The 16,547-nt window shown below is 39.7% G+C and overlaps 1 protein-coding gene and 1 pseudogene across 5 annotated transcripts in view; one reads left to right on the top strand and one right to left on the bottom strand.

The window, feature by feature from the left end:
- Nucleotides 1-9,532, top strand: part of RAD51C (RAD51 paralog C) — a 51,474-nt gene extending 41,942 nt beyond the window's left edge. Inside the window, exons 8-10 of one of the 5 annotated variants that reach the window (XM_053569118.1) lie at nt 6,768-6,828; nt 8,207-8,261; nt 9,362-9,532. In XM_053569118.1, coding sequence (XP_053425093.1) covers nt 6,768-6,828; nt 8,207-8,261; nt 9,362-9,390 — 145 coding nt within the window. In that variant the 3' untranslated portion in view covers nt 9,391-9,532. Of the gene's footprint in view, nt 1-5,735; nt 6,829-8,206; nt 8,428-8,958 lie in introns of those variants that run through there. The other 4 variants (XM_053569116.1, XR_008375529.1, XM_053569119.1 and 1 more) reach the window with 4 other exon arrangements.
- On the bottom strand, nt 397-1,414 carry LOC128570174 (transmembrane protein 254-like; annotated as a pseudogene).
- Nucleotides 9,533-16,547: the final 7,015 nt, after the last annotated feature.

Below are 16,547 nucleotides of genomic sequence, written 5' to 3'. Positions count from 1 at the left end.
TTTAGACAAGTCACAGAATTTTATTCAAGTTTATCTGTTTTGCTCAATAATCTCTCATGTTGTTTCCAGCACCACTAATATATATATTACTATCATTATTTCTCTTTGGAAGGAACCATGTTTAAAAAAAAATCTGGGGGCGGCGCCTGTGGCTCAGTGAGTAGGGCGCTGGTCCCATATGCTGAGGGTGGCAGGTTCAAACCCAGCCCCGGCCAAACTGCAACAAAAAAATAGCCGGGCGTTGTGGCGGGCGCCTGTAGTCCCAGCTGCTCGGGAGGCTGAGGCAAGAGAATCGCGTAAGCCCAAGAGTTAGAGGTTGCTGTGAGCTGTGTGACGCCACGGCACTCTACCCGAGGGCTATACAGTGAGACTCTGTCTCTACAAAAAAAAAAAAAATCTAGGTTCATTTTCCATGATGCTTAACTTCGTGGTTAAAAATCTTTTTTTCCTTACCAAAAAGTAACACCTTAATCACAAGAGAAATAGAAGGAAAGACTGAGATATTTGCAGAAATTTATCTCCACTCGAAACTATTCATAATCCGTAATTGTTCGGGGTGGTACTTTTCCTTGAGGGCTCTATTTTGGGGAAGAGTTTAGTTCTCATAAATGTTTGCTTAATACTAATAACCTGCCCTGCTGTACCATGGAAAGGAAATAAATACTAGTCTGCAGACATAAAGCTGGCAGTCCTCCAGGGAAGGAGTCAAGGACATCAAAAAGGTAGCTGGAAGCCCTCATCTAAACAGTCTGCAGAACTGGAAAGCTAAAGTCTTTTCCTATTTCTTTCTTAAGTAACATTGGTCTATTAAGCTCAATCAGACCATGTAAAAGATGAGTAACTAGTGGGTCTTAAATAGCTTTGAAGCTCAGATACTTTCTAGAAAGTAGAAAATCACAGAGTAAACACTGCCTTTCTGCCGCCCCCACCCCCCACACACACACACACAAAAGGTGAGGTGGAATGTAAAAGTGTAGGGAAAGCTTTTGACTATTTTCTTTAAGTTTGTTTTTGGCGCTTTGGTCTATAAACAATCAAGATGGAGAGAGATGCTATCCCGAATAGGAAAGTCTGCAGAGACCAGAGCAGCCGAGCTTGACTATCTGTGATGCCTTTATGCTTGCACAATACCATGGCATATAAGGACTCTCCCACATGAATCAGCCAGACAAGCCAATACCCGGTTTGCAGGAGGGTGTGATGGTTGTCCACCAAGTACTGAGTAAAGGTACCTGGGGGCCCAAGGCTCTGATAGGGGATACTGAGTCCAGAAGACAACCCATGTGTAGTAGCCAAGGGTGAAGATGATGAACGTGAACCAGGGCAGAGTGACCCTCTGGAAGTAGGCCACACCTCCCACTGCCAATGCGATGGCCGCAGCCCTTCTTTGGGAATGCGTGGCTTTTTTTTTTTTTTTTTTTGAGACAGAGGCTCACTTTGTCACCTGCGATAGAGTGTCATGCATCATAGCTCACAGCAATCTCAAACTCTTGGGCTCAAGGGTTCCTGTTACTTCAGCCTCCCAAATAGCTGAGATTATAGTCCCATACCACAATACCCATCTATTTTTAGAGAGGGAGTCTTGCTCTTGCTCAGGCTGGCCTCAAACTCCTGAGCTCAAGCAATCCACCTGCCTTGGCTTCCCAGAGGACTAGGATTGCAGGTGTGAGCCACTGCACCCAGCCTCATACTTTATTATAATCGGAATAAGTTGACCTCATATAATAGAATTAAAATTCTTTTGCTGTTCACTTGGGAGACTGAAGCAAGAGGATTGCTTGAGCTGAGGACTTTGAGACTAGCCAGGGCAATATAATGAGACCCCATCTCTAAAAAAATAAGAAAAAGTAGCTGGGCATAATAGCATACTCTTGTAGTACCAGCTCACAGATATTCATGAGTCTGAGGCAGGAGGATCACTTGAACCCAGGAGTTCAAGTATGCGATGAACTGTGATCATGCCACTGTACTCCAACCTGGGTGATAAGCCCTGTCTCTAAAAATAAAATAAAATTTAGTTTATCTTAAAAGGATAGAAGTAGAAATTGCTACCATGAAAAAATAGTTATATCAGCCCTACTATGAAACGAATTTATGGCTTTCACATGAATGCTATAACCCAGCTACAACCTAAGAATAGGGGGAAGCGGGAAAGGGAGGGGAGGGAGGGGGGCGGTGGGTAGAGGGAGGGGGATTGGTGAGAATACACTTGTTGTGCATCTTACAAGGGTATATGTGAAACTTAATAAATGTGGAATGTAAATGTCTTAGCACAATAACTAAGAAATTGCCCGGAAGGCTATGTTAACCAGTGTGATGAAAATGTGTCAACCGGTCTATGAAACTAGTGTATGATGCCCCATGATCATATCAATGTACACAGCTATAATTTAATAAAAAATATATTTAAAAAAAAGAAAAAATAGTTATAAAAATGAACACTTCTGGCTCAGCACCTGTAGCACAGTGGTTATGGCTCCAGCCACATACACCAGAGGCTGGTGGGTTTGAATCCAGCCCAGGCCAGCAAAAACAACAATGACAACTTCAACAAAAAATAGCCAGGCATTGTGGTATGCACCTGTAGTCCCAGCTACAGGGAGGCTAAGGCAAGAGAATTGCTTAAGCCCAAGAGTTTGAGAGTGCTGTGAGCTGTGACATTACAGCACTCTACAGAGGGCAACATAGTGAACACTTTTGCCAGGTGACGTTGCTCACGCCTGTAATCCTAGCCCTTGGGAGGCTGAGGCGGGTGGATTGCCTGGGCTCATGGGTTTAAGACCAGCCTGAGCCAGAATGAGACCTCATCTCTAAAAATAGCTATAGCCGGGTGTTGTAGCGGGTGCCTATGGTCCCAGCTACTTGGGAGGCTGAGGCAAGAGAATCGTTTGAGCCCAAGAGTTAATGTGTATTTTTACCCGGTTTGCAGGAGTGTACTGTGAGCTGTGACACTACAGTACTCTACCGAGGGTGACAAAGTAAGACTCTGTCTCAAAAAAAAAAAAAAAACAACACTTTTCATTTAGGTAGAAAAACCCTTAAATAGCCAAATATATGTTGGGAATGGAACTTAGTTATACTGTCTCACCCCAGCCCCCACCCTTCACCAGTAACACCTGATTTTTACCCTTTGACTAAGGACTCTCCCTTTGACTAATGGTAAAATAATATTCCAACAGTTATTACAAGAAATATTTTTGTCTGTGTCCTTGTATTATGTGGGTTTTCCTCCAATTTGCATATTCATGATAATATGAAGCCAAGATTGTTCAAAATTACACTACTCTTTGCCAAGAAGATCTGGTGGTAGAGTAGAGTAATATATCAACACCCCCACACAGTATTTCATGTGTGCTCAGTTTTAGAGCACAAATTGTGCTTCTATCTTGTTTCTTCCTGACCCAAGCTATGTAGTTCAGCCATATGTTAAGCTTCATCTCAGCTGGGGCCATGAGCCAAGTGATTTTTTGGTTTAGTTTCTTGTTTAAAAAGATCTCTTGAGATGCAGACATGACATATAAAAATGTGTTTTTACCTAGAAATTTGAGAATAATTTTCAGTCTGAATAATTAGTGCCCCTTTGACTTTAGGATTCTTAATTAACATGCAAATGCTTCTTAATACTTTTAAATAATTTTCTTAAAAAAAGTTCAGGCTCACATCTGTAATCCTAGCACTCTGGGAGGCTAAGGTGGGTAAGCCTGAGCAAGAACAAGACCCCGTGTCTACTAAAAATAGAAAACCAAGGCAGGAGAATCACTTGAGCTCAGGAGTTTAAAGTTGCTTTGAGCTATGATCACACCATCCATGGCATACTACCCAGGGTTACAGAGTGAGACTGTCTCAAAAAAAAAAAAAAGAAAGAAAACAAACAAACAAAATTAAATGCATTGGATACCTTTTTCAAAATGTTTTAAAAATACATATTAACACCTTTAATATGAGGTGATTTAGATACTAACTTTTTTAAGTTAGCAAATTTTATTTTATTGAATCAGTGATTTTCTAATAAGGTGAGTTAAAATAAACTTTTCCTCTCTTTTTCTGTTGTATTTTTCATCTAAAGATAGAGCATCAGTCCCAAAGCATTAGAAAAATTTATAATCCCACTTAACACAGCTATTCCGATTACACATTACTTGGCACCTATTTTATTTATGCATAAAGTTGCATTTTGAATTCTTCTCTTTCCATCCTAAAAGTACATACCTAGAACAATAAGCTAATGGACCATGGTTTTGATGGCTTTTCTTTTGAATTATGCCTGAGGAGAGAGATAATTTCAAAATTAAGAGAATAATAAATCAGGCCAGGAATGGCTGGTGGTTCACACCTGTAATCCTAGCAAGGCCGGTGGATTGCTTGAACTCAGGAGTTGGAGAACAGCCTGAACACGAGCAGGACCTGTCATACTAAAAATAGAAAAATTAGCCAGGTGTAGTGGAGCGTGCCTGTGGTCCCAGCTATTCTGGAGGATCAGACAAGTGGATGGCTTAAGCCCAAAAGTTTGAGGTTGCTGTGAACTGTGATGCCATAGCACTCTACCCAGGGCAACAGAGTAAAACTCTGTCTCAAAAATAAAAATAGAGAGGGCGGCGCCTGTGGCTCAGTGAGCAGGGCGTTGGCCGCATGTGCCGAGGGTGGCGGGTTCAAACCCGGCCCCGGCCAAACTGCAACAAAAAAATAGCCGGGCGTTGTGGCGGGTGCCTGTAGTCCCAGCTACTCGGGAGGCTGAGGCAGGAGAATCGCGTAAGCCCAAGAGTTAGAGGTTGCTGTGAGCTGTGTGAGGCCACAGCACTCTACCGAGGGCGATAAAGTGAAACTCTGTCTCTACATAAAAAAATAAATAAATAAATAAAATAAAAATAGAGTACTCGGCCCTACTATGAAACTAATTTAGGGTTTTCACATGAAAGCTATAACCCAGTTACAACCTAAGAATAGGGGGAAGGGAAGGGAGGGAGGGAGGTGGGTAGAGGGAAGGAGATTAGTGGGATTACACCAGCGGTGCATCTTACAAGGGTATATGTGAAAGTTGGTAAATGGTCTGTGAAGCTAGTGAATGATGCCCCATGATCATATCAATGTACACAGCTATGATTTAATAAAAAATAAAAATAGAATAAATAACCAGACATTGTGGTACGTGCCTTTAGTCTCAGCTACTCAAGAGGCTAAGGTAAGAGGAGCTCTGTAGCCTACGAGTTTGAGGTTGGTGTGAGCTCAACCCCCCAGCACTCAACCCCAGGGTAACTGAGTGAGACTCTGCCTCAAAAAAAAAAAAAAAAGGGCAGTGCCTGTGGCTCAGTGAGTAGGGCGCCAGCCCCATGTACCGAGGGTGGTGGGTTCAAACCCAGCCCCCACCAAACTGCAAAAAAAAAAAAGAGAAAGTAACAAATTATAACCAAAATGTATTTTTTTAATTATCTTAAAAAATAAATGAACATTATATTGTATGTAAATGAATGATCCTTATAACCCTGAGAGTGTATGATATTTTTCCTCCAAGTTAGAATCTATATTTAGTAGTTATATCCGTTTTTAAAAATCGTGGTAAAATATGTATAACATAAAATTTACTACTTTAACCATCTTTTAGTGTGTAGTTCATTGACTTTAATTTAAGTACATTCAAATTGCACAACCATCACCACCATCCATTCAGAACTTTTTCATCTTCCTGTGCTGAAACTCTGTCCTATTAATGCTAACTCCTGGTTCTCCTTTCTCCTCAGCTCCTGGCAACCATCATTCTATTTTTATCGTTATGAATTTGACTGCCTCATATAATTGGAATCATACAGTATTTGTCCTGTAGTGACTGGTTTATTCACTTAGCATAATGTCTTCAAGGTTCATCTATATCATAGCAAGTGTCAAAATGTTCTTTCAAGTCTGAATAATATTATTGTATGTATATGCCACATTTCATTTATTCATCTGTCCATGAATACTTGGGTTGATTCTGCCATAAGTAATTGTGAATACATTATAGTATCAATTTTAAAGTAATTTTAAAAAGTATTCTAAAGGTTTTTGTTTATATTTGTTGCTGTTAATAGTATTCGAATACAGTTAAGAGTTTAGAATTTTATTTCTCAACTACTTTTAATATTCAGTTTTATATTATTTACTTTGTATAACACATAATAAAATTTCACCTAAACAGACCTTGTTCTGTCATAACAGTGATATTTTTGGGACATAATTATTTTAAAACAATGTGTCTTCCTAGCTTTATGTCTTGGTATAATATGAACATGTGTTCCTCATTTATATTCCAAGAAATTGTCTTACTTTTTCTATGGTAAAACAATAAAAATAAACAGGATTATTGCAGAAAGTTTGGGAAATATAGGTAAGATTTACCTTATGACAGCAGTTGTTAATTTTTTGATTATAGTCTTCTAGCAATTTTTTGCACATGTATATTCATAAATGTGGGATCATACAGTATAATTATTACTTAACACTTTTCTAATTAAATATTTTCCTCCACTGTTTTTAGCATAATTATATAAAATAATTTATTTGAATCAGTCATTGGATTTTTAAAAATTTTTCACTTCTATAAACTGCTATAAATGTTCTCATATGTTACACATGCATACATATAGGTAGTATTTGAGGGGAGTATTTTTTATATTTCTGTCCTTTATGTGTCCTTAGAAAACAAAATAAAATTATAGTAAAAAAATCTATAAATTAAGAGTTTAGTCACCTAAACTAAGGTCATGTGTTTGTGTGTATGCTTTTTCTCTAAGCAGGTTGGCAACATTGTACAAATCACCAAGCCAGAAGGAATCCACAGTACTGTTTCAAATCACAGTTAGTATTATTTGATTAGAGTGGGATTTTGATGTTGGTGGGCAGGAATTATTTGAAGAGATCATTTTCAAATTGCTTCTGTTAATTTCTGTAGGCAGCCAGCATATTTGAGGACAGCTTTTGATGCTTAGAACATTGTCCCCAAAATAGTAGTGTATACAGAATACTGCAGTCACAATTGGACTGAAATTTATTCTTAAGAGCAGAGGAAATACTTATTTTGGGGTAGTTGTTCCATGCCATATGTAATGTCAGGATATTAAAGATTTTTGAAGTTGAAAGTTGTTGAAGATTTCCAGAAAAGAAAAAATACTAACATTACTCATTTTAGCCATAGATTTTATAGATCTATTGTAGCCACCAAATATAGCCCACTTTAAAATGTTAATTTTCCTGTGAATTTACATCATAGGACACACATTTTTGGCTGAAGTATGCATATTTATCAATATGTTGAGCCAAGTGTATTCTTGGCATCCCATTTTCGTAAGTACAAAAACAGAAATGTAAAGGAATTCTGAAACTGAATTATGTACTTAGTCTTTGCACTGCCCAGGTGCATTTGAAATATCCTAGTCGGAAATTTTTATTTTAGGGTAATTATGAAAACGATTTATAGGCCGGGCATGGTGCCTCATGCCTAACCCCAGCTTTTTGGGAGGCCAAGGCAGGCAGATTGCCTGCGTTTACGAGTTCGAGACCAACCTGAGCTAGAGCAAGACCTCCTTCTCGAAAAATAGCCAAGCAGTGTGGCAGGCACCTGTGGTCCCAGCTACTTGGGAGGCTGAGGCAAGACAATCGCTTTAGCCCAAGAGTCTGAGGTTGCTGTGAGCTGTGACACCATGGTACTCTACCTGGGGGTGACAAAGTGAAACTGTCTCAAAAAAAAAAAGAAAAGAAAAGAATTTATAAAGAACCTAAGAATTAGGGTGGCGCCTGTGGCTCAAGGAGTGGGGCGCTGGTCCCATGTGCTGGAGGTGGCGGGTTCAAACCCAGCCCCGGACAAAAAAAAAACACAGACACACACACACAAAAAGAACCTAAGAATTAGTATGCATTACCTCCTTTTACCTCTTCCAGTAGAGCCAGCATAAAGCTTGTTGGGTCCTTTAGAGAACATTTTTATAAAGCAATGTTATTTTTCTGTGTGTGTATGGATATGTATAAATAAATATATAAAAAATACTCTAATAAGGCCAGGCTTGGACACCTATCCACTAATCATTCATAGTGGTTAATAAATTCTTTTTCAAGAACAAAGTAGCTTTCTTACCAGTTGCTTAAAAATATTTGGAAGACTAATCTTTGCTAAATGTTCTTAAAGTAAATTTGTGCATTTATGCATATATATTTTATTTATTTATTTTTAATCTTGCAGCCTCAGGGATTTAGAGATGCTGTTGTTGCTGCTGCATGTTCATTTCAAACAGAAGGTTCGTTGAATTCCCGGAAACGGTCCCGAGAAGCAGAGGAAGAACAATAACCCAAAAACTAATCTCAATGTATACAAATGTATAATGCTGTGAAATCAATGTGTACAAGTAACAGACTCATTACTTTAAAATATCAACACACACTATGGCATGAATGAATCAGGATTATATGAAATGAATGGGAAAAATACATAAGGAATGTGATTCTCTGAAAAAGTTGTTCTAAAGCAATGTTCTACAATTATATTTTGCCCTGTTCAGTTAACATTCAATAGATATAACATAGGTATTATATTTCATAAATGTGGAAAGTCAATGTCATATGGCCAGTCTGAATTTAGCATTCAGATTGTTTTTTCCCCTTTCTTTGCCAATTGCCTAGAAAACCCAAAGGAGTAAAGATTTTTTTCATATTCTTACTGTGTTCTCTTTAAATATAACTCTAGCTCTGCACCTGTAGTTCAGTGGTTAGGGCTGGCAGGTTTGACCTAGGTCCAGGCTTGCTAAACAATGAGTACTTCAACAAAAAAATAGCCAGACATGTGGTGGGCGCCTGTAGTCCCAGCTACTTGGGAGGCTGAGGCAAGAGAATCACTTAAGCCCAGGAGTTTGAGGTTGCTGTGAGCTGTGACGCTATAGCACTCTACTCTGATAATTCTGAAAAATGACCTGTTTTTATTATTTTTTTTTTTTGTAGAGACAGAGTCTCACTTTATGACCCTCAGTAGAGTGCCGTGGCCTCACACAGCTCACAGCAACCTCCAACTCCTGGACTTCAGTGATTCTCTTGCCTCAGCCTCCCAAGTAGCTGGGACTACAGGTGCCCGCCACAACGCCCGGCTATTTTCTGGTTGCAGTTTGGCCGGGGCCAGGTTTGAACCCGTCACCCTCGGTATATGGGGCTGGCGCCCTACAGACTGATCCACAGGCGCTGCCCCTGTTTTTATTATTTTAAAGAGAAACCAGCATGAATTTGCATATCATTATGTTCATTTTTATGGGTAGTATACACATTTTAGATGACCAAACTGTTTTTAGGGACTTCAACCGTAAAATCTAAGCCATTTGTTTAGTTTTAAATTTTTTTTTTTTTTTTTTAGACAGAGCCTCAAGCTGTCCCCCTGGGTAGAGTGCTGTGGCATCACAGCTCACAGCAACCTCCAACTCCTGGGCTCAAGCAAGTCTCCTGCCTCTGTCTCCCAAGGAGCTGGGACCACAGGCTATTTCTGGTTTTGCCCGCCACAACGCCTGGCTATTTTTGGGTTTTGCCTGCCACAACATCTGGCTATTTTTTGGTTTTGCAGCCATCATTCATTGTTGTTTGGCGGCCCGGGCTGGATTTGAACCCACCAGCTCAGGTGTATATGACTGGCATCCTAGCCACTTGAGCCACAGGTGCCGAGCCTTCAATGTTGTTTTATAATGTTACAGGGAGGACTTAGGAGCTGTTATGTCAACTAGAAATTGTTTGGAACATGTATCTTCTAGGAGAGTCAGGTTGGTGAGTTCACAATTGTTTATTTTTATATTTTGAAACAAGATATGATCCATTCTGGAATTCTAGGTATATTAACATTTTATTTTGAATATTTTCAGCCTAGCTTGAGTAAATTAAAAATTTGAGCCGGGCACAGTGGCTGACACCTATAATTCTAGCTCTTTGGAAGGCTGAGGTGGGAGGATCAGTTGAACCTAGGAGTTAAAGGCTGCAGTAAGCTGTGGGCATGCCACTGCATTCTTAATTCTGAGCAACACAAAGTGAGACTTTGTCTCAAAATGTTTTAAAAATTGGATTTTGAGTGTCTCAATTCTTTTTAAAAATTGGATTTAAAAATGTTTTGGCACCAAGTTCTTAGCACTTTTCAATTCATTGACAAAATTTACCTCGGTTCTCTATGGAAAAAAATAATTTAAATAATTGAGTATTATATATTATGCAACTATATATATCCCAGACTTTAAGTGGTAGATGGTATTTTCTGTCACAAACTAAACCCTAAGTTTATAAAATTTCTTCAGTGTAACTGTTCTGTAATTGATTATACTTAGAATAGCCATAGTTTACCAGAATTTTTTTTTTTTTTTTGAGACAGAGTCTCACTTTGTTGCCCTTCATAGAGTACCATGTCGTCAAAGCTTATAGCAATCTCAAACTCTTGGGCTACAAGGGATTCTCTTGCCTCAGCCTCCGAGTAGCTGGGTCTACAGGTGCCCACCACAACACCCAGCTATTTTTAGAGACAAGGTCTCGCTCTGGCTCAGGCTGGTCTTGAACTCCTGAGCTCAGGCAGTCTACCCTCCTTGGCCTGCTAGAGTGCTAGGATTACAGGCGTAAATCACTGCACCTGACCTAGAAATTATACTTGGCACTCCTAATAATTATACTAGGACAGAGGGTGTAAACCTGTGTAAACCAGAGAGCTGTCCCAAGCAAATCAAGCATATGGTCATCCTGATTATATAAAACTAAATCTAAATAACTACTTTAATTTAGAATGACCCATTGTAACTCTTTTGAGGGCTTTAATGCATATAATTTTATTATAATTGATGCAGTCAGTAAAAAATTACCATTTTACATACCATTTGCTCAAATCATAAAATCAAGAATGTGAGGGCATTATAAGTGATAAATATCAATTGCCAGGCATCATGTAATATAAGGTCTCTTTATAAAGTAGCACCGTACTTTATTTTTATTTTATTTTATTTTTGCAGTTTTTGGCTGGGGCTGGGTTTGAGCCTGCCACCTCTGGCATATAGGGCTGGCGCCCTACCCCTTTGAGTCACAGGTGCTGCCCAACACTGTACTTTAAAAGAACTATATGACTGTGAATATAGACAAAGTCATGTGTTTTGTTTATATTGTTTTTTAAATAAAATTTATCTGTCAGAGCCTTTCAAAGTTGTTGCTATTGCTGAAAAGATACTTTTTCTAGTCATAAAAATAACATACATTTACTATCTATCTTAGTCTACTGTAATAAAATACCGTGGACTAGGTGGCTTAAAGTATAGAAATTTATTCTCTCAGTTCTGGAGTCTAGAAACCCCATATCAGAGTGCTAGCATGGTAGACATCTGGTGAAGACTTTCTTCCTAGCTTCCTCAATACAGGAACTTGGAGGTTATCAATCCAACTGGATTGGTATACTACCCCTATGACCTCATTAACTGTCTCCTAAAAGCCCTGTCTCCAAATATAATCACATTTGGGGGTAAGGCTTTAACATACGAATTTGGAGGGACACAGTGCAACACATAGAACACTTAAAAGTATATAAATTTAAAAAAAAAGCATTCCATAATCTGCTTTTTAATAACCCTAATATATCTTCATGTGTTCTAACAGTTTTTTTTTTTTTTATTGAGACAGAGTCTCACTATGTCACCTTTGGTAGAGTGCCATGGTGTTATAGCTCACAGCAACCTCAAACTCTTGGGCTTAAGCAAGTCTCTTGTCTAAGCCTCCCTAGTAGCTGAGACTACAGGCACCTACCATAACGTCTGGCTATTTTTTTTGTTTGTTTAGCAGGCCTGGGCCAAGTTCAAACCCATCGGCCCTGGAGCATGTGGCTGGCTCCCTAACCACTAAGCTATGGGCACTCCCCCAATAGTCTTTAATATTTGTACATAATTGTAAAATTTCTGAAATGTAGTTGTTTTAACTATTATTAAACAATGCTTTTAATAAACATATAAGTTTCATTTTAAAAACATTGTATTTTGGGCGGCGCCTATGGCTCAAAGGAGTAGGTACACTGGCCCCCTATGCCGGAGGTGGCGGGTTTAAGCCCAGCCCCGGCCAAAAACTGCAAAAAAAAAAAAAAAAAAGACAATTGAATTTGTTTTGTATTAGTGTTTTATTGTTGCTATAATAAATTACCACAGGTAGGATGTGGTGGCTTACACACGTGTAATCCTAACACTGTGCAGAAGGGGGATCACTTGAGGCCAGGGAATTCGAAGACCAACCTAGGCAACACAGTGAGACCCTGTTGCAAAAAAATAAATAAATAAATAAAATAACCACAGATTTAGCAGCATAAAAACACACATTTTTTATCTTACAGTTTTAAAGTCTAAAATCAGTTCACTAGTCTAAAATCAAAGTGTTAGCAGGCCTGCATTCTTCAGGGGGTCTAAGAGAAAAATCCAATTTTTTGCCTTCCTAGCTTCTCCAGGCTTGTTGAATTCCTTGGCTCATAGCCCTACCTTCAAAGTCATCAGTGTAGAATTTTCCTCACTTAACTCTGCTTCTACTTTCACATGACCTTTTCCTCACTCTGATTGCATGGGCCTCCCTATTACAAAGACACATGCAATTACATTTAGAGCCTGCCCGAGATATTCCAGGATATTCTCCCCATCTCAAGATCCTTAATTTAACCTTGTCTACAAAGTCTCTTTTGAATGTATTCTGCAGATTAGATTGTAAACATCTTTGAGGAGTCATTATTTAGTCCCCCAAATCATATGGTAACATAATTCAAGAAATAATGATCCTTTGGTGATTCATTTGCATATTAAAGTTTGAAAAGAACTGGAATAGACCTGTTACTATTTTTCAACCACATCCATAGACTCATTCCCATGTATGAAATTGACGAAAGGTAGTTCGTTGTCTTTTTAAATTTGCCTATTTTAGATATTTCATGTAAGTGGAATCAAACGGTATTTTTTCTTTGAGGCAGGGTTGCACTATGTTGCCCAATGTGGCCTCTAACTCCTGAGCTTAAATAGTTCTCCCATCTCAACCTCTTGAATAGCAGGGACTAATTTAAAACTAATGAAATATTTCTGGAATTTTCTATTTAATATTTTTGAACTGCAATTGACTTCAGTTAACAAAATCCATGAAAAGTGAAAACCACACTGTACATTTTGTTTAGCCATTCATCTGTTGCTAAGACAATTGGGTTCTTTTGTTCTTTTCTCTTTTTTTTTTTGTTTAACTAACAAAAGTATAACTAACAAAAAATAACAGTAGATATTTTTGTTTTCCATGAGAAAAATAATTACAGGCAATGAAGACAGTATAATTGTGACATGTACATTCATTAATTCACTCCAAAAATATGTGTTAAATGCTTACAAAGTGCTGGAGATACAGCAGTGACCAGTGACCAAGACATGAATCTCTGTTTTCAGAAATCTCACAACCTGGAAGGTGAGACCAGAGGTATATTTACTCCAAAGCTAAGGAAGCAAATCTTTGGTTCCACTCACTCCACTTTGTTGCCCCAGGCTAGAATGCAGGGGTATTGAGTCATTGGGACTACAGGTGCCCACCATGATGCCTGGCTAATTTTCTATAAATTTATTTATTTATTTATTTATTTATTTATTTTATTATTTTTTCTTTTGTAGAGACAGGGTCTTACTTTATCGCCCTCAGTTGAGTGCCATGGTGTCACACAGCTCACTGCAACCTCCAACTCCTGGGCTTAGGCGATTCTCTTGCCTCAGCCTCTCGAGTAGCTGGGTCTACAGGTGCCCGGCTATTTTTTTGTTGCAGTTCAGCTGGGGCCAGGTTTGAACCCTCCACTCTCGGTATATGGGGCCGGTGCCCTACTGCCTGAGCCGCCAGGGTCTCACTCTCGCTCATACTGGTCTTGACCTTCTGAGCTGAAGCGATCCACCCACCTCTGCCTCCCAGAGTGCTAGGATTACAGGTATGAGCTGCCTTGCCTGACCAGTTGGGTCATTTCTAATAGTGTTTTAATTGTTTATAAATTTATATAAGTGACAATTTTGTTTCCTGGACCTTTTAGGGACTTTTATTAAGTTTGGGGCATTTGTCTTTGGCATATTTTCAACCTGTTCTGCTAGCTTAAAATTTTAACTTTAGTAAGTTTATTTTCATTTCATTGATTAGCTATTCTTATTTTCTCTCTCATTACTGTATTTTCTTTTTTTTTTTTTTTATTTCAGAGAGTCTCACTCTCACTTTCAGAGAATCACCCTAGGTAGAGTGCCGTAGCATCATTATAGCTCAGAGCCACCTCAATCTCTTGGACTCAAATGATCTTCTTGCCTCAGCCTCCCAAGTAGCTGGGACTACAGGTGCCCACCACAAATGGCTAGTTTTTCTATTTTTAGTAGAAACAGGGTCTTGCTCTTGTTTAGGCTGGTCTCCAACTCCAGTGTTCAAGCAGTCTACCCACCTCAGCCTCCCAGAGTGCTACGAGCAGTGGTCCTCAACCTTCCTAATACCACGACCCTTTAATACAGTTCCTGCAGGTGGCGACCCCCAGGTTGAGAACCGCTGGATTATAGGCGTGAGCCACCGCACCCAGCCATTACTGTATTTTTTTCTTGTTAACGTTCTTGGCTTCGCTCCTGTAGTTCAAGCAGCTAAAGCACCAGCCACATACACCAGAACTGGCAGGTTCGAATCCAGCCCAGGCCTGCCAAACAACGACAACTACAACCAAAAAAAAAAAAAAAATAGCTGGGTGTTGTGGCGGGCACCTGTAGTCCCAGCTACTTGGAAGACTGAAGCAAGAGAATCACTTAAGCCGAGGAGTTGGAGGTTGCTGTGAGCTGTGATGCGAAGGCACTCTACCCAGGACAACAGCTTGAGGCTCTGTCTCAAAAAAAAAAAAAAAAAAAACCATAATAATAATAATGTTCTTACTAAAATGTTTGCAATTACTGATAAAATTACAGTGTAATGTAGTAGAGAAAAGCAGGACTGGCCCGGAAAGGTGGCTCACTCCTGTAATCCCAGCTACTCAGAGGCTGAGACGGGAGGATTGCTTGAGGCCTGAAGTTCAGTACAGGCTGGATAACATAGTGAGACCTCATCTCAAAGTAAAAAAAAAGTCCTAAATTAGAAAAGAACACAGACTAGAGAAGGGGTGTCCAACCCACAGCCATATGTGGCCCAGGATGGCTATGAATTCAGCCCAACACAAAATTGTAAACTTACTTAAAATATGAGATTTTTTTGTGATTTTTTTTTGGGTGGAACTTGATTGGATAGTTCTCAAGGATGAACTTTGTAGAGTATGACATTATGTCACAACGTCACATAAAATAAACAGATATATATGCTGTTGGTATTTGTATGCCTGCGTGGCTTCCAGGGCTATCTTCTAACCATAGTTGAATTGACACCATCAGACACTGAATGTGCTTATGGTGACTTGGCAAGGCAACAATTATCAATAATATTTCAACCTACCATTAAATTATTTAGAAGTCAGGTAAGCATTCTTATATTCAGAATACTTCCAGGCGGTGCATGTGGCTTAGTGGGTAGGGCGCTGGCCCCACATGCCAAGGGTGGTGGGTTTGAAGCAGGCTCCAACCAAACTGCAACAAAAAATAGCCGGGTTTTGTGGCGGGCGCCTGTAGTCCCAGCTACTTGGGAGGCTGAGGCAAGAGAATCACCTAAGCCCAGGAGTTGGAGGTTGCTATGAGCTGTGACGCCATGGCACTCTACCAAAGGCGATAAAGTGAGACTCTGTCTCTAAAAAAACAAAAAGAAAGAAAATAATATTTGCACTCCACTCCTTGGCAGCACCTCACATTGCCTGCAGTTCTTTACAAATGTTGTTCTTTACAGTTGGCCCTCCACCTTGCCCTGCATTGGCAGACAGATGTGAAAGGGCCCAAACCTTGCTTTCTATTTTCCTGTCAATTAATTTTAACAATAAAAGTAAACGCAGTCTCTTTTCTATTATTTTTCTAATCCCTGTATGGCTTCTACAGTGTCAAAAAAGAATGTAACAGGCTTGGCTCCTGTAGCTCAGCAGGTTAGGGTGCCAGCCACGTGGCAGGTTCGAGCCCAGGCTGGGCCTGCCAAACAACGACAACTACAACCAAAAAATAGCCGGGCATTGGCATTGTGGCAGGCGCCTGTAGTCCTGGCTACTTCGAAGGCTGAGGCAAAAGAATCGCTTAAACCCAAGAGTTGGAGGTTGCTGTGAGCTGTGACATCACGGCACTCTATCAAGGGTGACATAGTGAGACTCTGTCTCAACACAAAAAAAGAAACAGAATGCCAAAAAAGAAAAATTATTAAAGAAGATTCTTCAGTGAAAAGTAGACAGTGGACTACTTTTTTTTTTTCTTTTGTAGAGACAGAGTCTCACTGTACCGCCCTTGGGTAGAGTGCTGTGGCATCACATGGCTCACAGCAACCTCTAACTCTTGGGCTTACGCGATTCTCTTGCCTCAGCCTCCCGAGCAGCTGGGACTACAGGCGCCCGCCACAACGCCCAGCTATTTTTTTTGTTGTTGTTGCAGTTTGGCCGGGGCTTGGTTTGAACCTGCCAC

This window comes from Nycticebus coucang, chromosome 18 (assembly GCF_027406575.1).
Source record: "Nycticebus coucang isolate mNycCou1 chromosome 18, mNycCou1.pri, whole genome shotgun sequence".
Lineage (NCBI taxonomy): Eukaryota > Metazoa > Chordata > Mammalia > Primates > Lorisidae > Nycticebus > Nycticebus coucang.
The sequence above is the reverse complement of the archived record's forward strand: the minus strand, read 5'-3'. Positions and strand labels throughout refer to the sequence as shown.